General features: G+C 54.6%; 1 protein-coding gene across 1 annotated transcript in view; it reads right to left on the bottom strand.

Annotated features, from left to right (window-relative positions):
- LOC118451776 (deleted in malignant brain tumors 1 protein-like) overlaps positions 1-3,018 on the bottom strand; it is a 5,028-nt gene extending 2,010 nt beyond the window's left edge. Inside the window, exons 1-3 of the mRNA XM_035889472.1 lie at positions 2,919-3,018; positions 1,243-1,572; positions 124-297 (exon numbers count right to left, since the gene is read on the bottom strand). Coding sequence (XP_035745365.1) covers positions 124-297; positions 1,243-1,572; positions 2,919-3,018 — 604 coding nt within the window. The remainder of the gene's footprint in view (positions 1-123; positions 298-1,242; positions 1,573-2,918) is intronic.
- Between the last annotated feature and the right edge of the window lie 217 nt (positions 3,019-3,235).

The raw sequence follows: 3,235 nt of genomic DNA, 5'->3' as shown, positions 1-3,235 counted from the left end.
AAGGTCTGGCCAGACATTCGGACAGGGCAGCTTCAGTCCCACTGCACTGAACGTTGTCCAGCCAAATGGGGCCCGACCCCATGCCAAAGTGAGCTGCGCTGTAGGCTGAGACTGCCGTCCCACAGCCCAGCTGCCGGCACACTACGTTGGCGTCGGGGAAGCTCCAGTCATCATCACACACAGTTCCCCACTGGTGGTTGTGCATCACCTCTACTCTTCCAGAGCAGTGATTTGGGCCATTCACCAGGCGGAGCTCTGCAGGACCGATGCGGACGGTCGTAGGGTGGCTGGATGAGTCTATAGAGGGCACGAGAGGTGTACCGTGAAACCTCCCTTGCCCCTCATTTCTGCAGGATGATTCTACACTCCACTACAGTTGTTGGCTGTGCCCATTTGCTACCAATGTGCAGCCACCTCGAGACCAAGATGGGGATGATGCCACATGGTTCTAGCAACCCATGGTCTTTCCAGCTGTGGCTGGAGGTCCTGAGGATGCTGGGACAGGAGAAGGAGGAATGTTTTTTTTTTCCTGGTGTTCATGGGGCGCCATGTCCTCTTTGCAGGTGGAGGTGACAACTGAGGGGGCTCAGCGCACCTATGTGCTCTCTGTTAGGACAATTCTGGCACCAGGGACTCCAATAGCTACCAGTTGCTATGAGTGCCTGCCCCTTGATCAGCCACCAAAGCGCCAAGCTTTTGGAGCTCCAAGCTTTAGGAGCCTCACAGTTTGTGGTCGTAAAAGAACCAGCTGATTGTGGCTCGCCAGAGGCAAGGGCATGGAAACCATCCTGTCTCTCGTGTTGGTGATGGGGAGGAGGAAGCTGGATGTCTCCTCCTGGCCATTCTCTCCCCTGCCTAAGGCCAGCATACAAAACACAAGGGGTCTCCTAGCCCTGCCCACCTCCCCAGAACATGCAACCAAAGCAAGGCAGGCAGGGTCCTGCTCACCATGGAGGTTTGTGATGTGCAAGGGGTCCCTACACCTCCCCCAGAGGCGCTTCAGCATCTCAGGAAGGTGGTGTTAGCACAGATAATGTTTCCAAGCCTGATTCCCAAATTGCTCACTAGTTCGCAGTCCCTTGTACAGGACAAACAACAAAACCATCCCTTGCTGGGGCCATGGGTGCTCTGTGCTGCACGGAGCTTTGGGAAAACTGGAGAGCAACGCTCTTTGTGAGGGAATTGCTTTGCAGACCGTGTGTCATTGTCCCTCCCTGCCCCATAATTTCTGCAGGACATTACTTGAGCACACCACACCGGCATCTTCGCCGTGGTGGCAGTTGTACTTTCCCCAGCCCTTCATGCTGCAGTAAGACAGGGCCACCTCCATCCCCGTGCAGTTGATGTTGTCCAGCCAGATGGGACCAGACCCTGCCCTGAAATGCTCGGCCGTGGGTGCTGGCAGCACCACGCCACAGCCCAGCTGCCGGCAGACCACACCAGCATCCTCCATGCCCCAGTGGTCATCACATACTCTTCCCCACAGGTTCTTGTGGAAGACCTTGACCCTGCCAGTGCAGCAGTGCAGGCCATCTGACAGGATGAGGGGAGCCCGCTGGGAAGCAAAAGAGTCTGCAAGAGGGACACAGAGAGGGTCCGGTGCAGAAAAGCAGCACCGGGAAAGGCTGTGTTGCTTGCACAAAGTTCACGGAGCCTCTGCAAACGGTGGTGGCTTATGTGAGCCACAGACATAGAATCATAGAATCATTTAGGTTGGGAAAGACCTTTAAGCTCACCCAGCCCAACTGTTCCCCTAACCCTGCCATCCCACCACTAAACCCTGTCCCTAAGCACCTCGCATGCCCAGGTTTTAAATACCTCCAGGGATTGGGACTGAACCCCTTTCCTGGGAAGCCCCTTCCAATGCTTGACAGCCCTTTCTGTGAAGAAATTTTTCCCAATGTCCAACCTAAACCTGCCCTGGTTCAACTTGAGGCCATTTCCCCTCATCCCATTGCTTCTCCTTTGGCTCAAAGATAAACCAAAAAAAAAATAAAAATAATAATAATCCAAGCCCAGGAGAGAAAACGCTCTGCAACCCCCTTTTTTGAATGAGAATTATCTTTAAAGGGGCTTCAGGTATTTTTTTTGCTTAGCACTCCCAATCAGCGAAAAGGAAAACACTGCTGGCTGGACTGAAAACTCCAGGAAACCGAATGCAGGGAGTAGGCACCAGCCATCTGATGGAAAGAGGGCTCTGTCCGTGTGCGACCTGGTGCTTTAATTAGAGATTTGCACGATGTGATTGGGAGCCTGCGTGGCAAAATGGCTCATGGCCCCTAGCCGAGTGGAGCTGAGTCTTAGAGGAGGGCATTGCGGAGGCTGAAACTGCTGCAAGGCAAATATGAGGCGTTTAATTGCTGTGGCTGCAACCGCTGCAGCGGCTGAGCTGCCGTGGGGTGCCTGGGTTGGGGCCTGGGCTGCAGCATCTCCTGGAGAAGGGGATGCAAAATGAGGCAGGCAGAGGCAGAACAAAAAATAAAAGCACCTTGGCACCTCCCTTGCAGCACAATTGGTCACCTCCAGGAAAGGCTCCACGTCTGCAGGGCGCAGAGCAGAATAAATGCTCTTGTTTGTGCTGGGGGGAAGAGAACTTTGTGCCCTTTGTAAACAAGCTGGCTGGCCCTGAAGAGGTGGCCAACACAAATAAGCAATTTCTGGTCTTGACTGTCACTAGTTGGTAGGGCTCCAAGCATTTCCCAACCACTCTGTGCAAGGCCAGTGACACAGAGGCCAGGATAATTACCCAGCTAATGAGGTCTCCTTCCCCATCCACTGCTTTCTATTCCTTTCAAAGGCTGGTGGGTCAAAGGAAGCTTTGCCCCATCCATCTGCAAGCCCAGTCCTCCCCGATTCCTGCAGATCTCCGACCCTGTCTTTGTCTGAGGATGCCCCATCTCCATGCAAGAGCCACTCACCGCAGAGGCACACCAGGTAGATGAGGATCCCTGCTGCGGCGAAGGCAGCCAGATTGCTGTGCTGGGACAGGAGGTAATGTCCCAAAAAACCCATGCCCATCACCTACGCCTTAGGACAGGTGACGGTCCCAGTGCGAGCTGCAAGCTGAGCTGCGTGCTGTCACTGCCAGGAAGGTGGCGAGAGCAGGTTTGTCCCCTCCTCTGCAGCAGCATGCCCCGTGTTTGCCTGGCGTTCATCCCTCCTCCTGCACTGACCCCTCCTCCCTGCTGTCCCCAGGATTTTGTCCTCTGGTTTTAAGTGGTTTTAGTGACCCCCC

This window comes from Egretta garzetta, unplaced genomic scaffold, assembly GCF_000687185.1.
Source record: "Egretta garzetta isolate BGI_Z169 unplaced genomic scaffold, ASM68718v1 scaffold192, whole genome shotgun sequence".
Taxonomy (NCBI): Eukaryota; Metazoa; Chordata; class Aves; order Pelecaniformes; family Ardeidae; genus Egretta; species Egretta garzetta.
The sequence above is the reverse complement of the archived record's forward strand: the minus strand, read 5'-3'. Positions and strand labels throughout refer to the sequence as shown.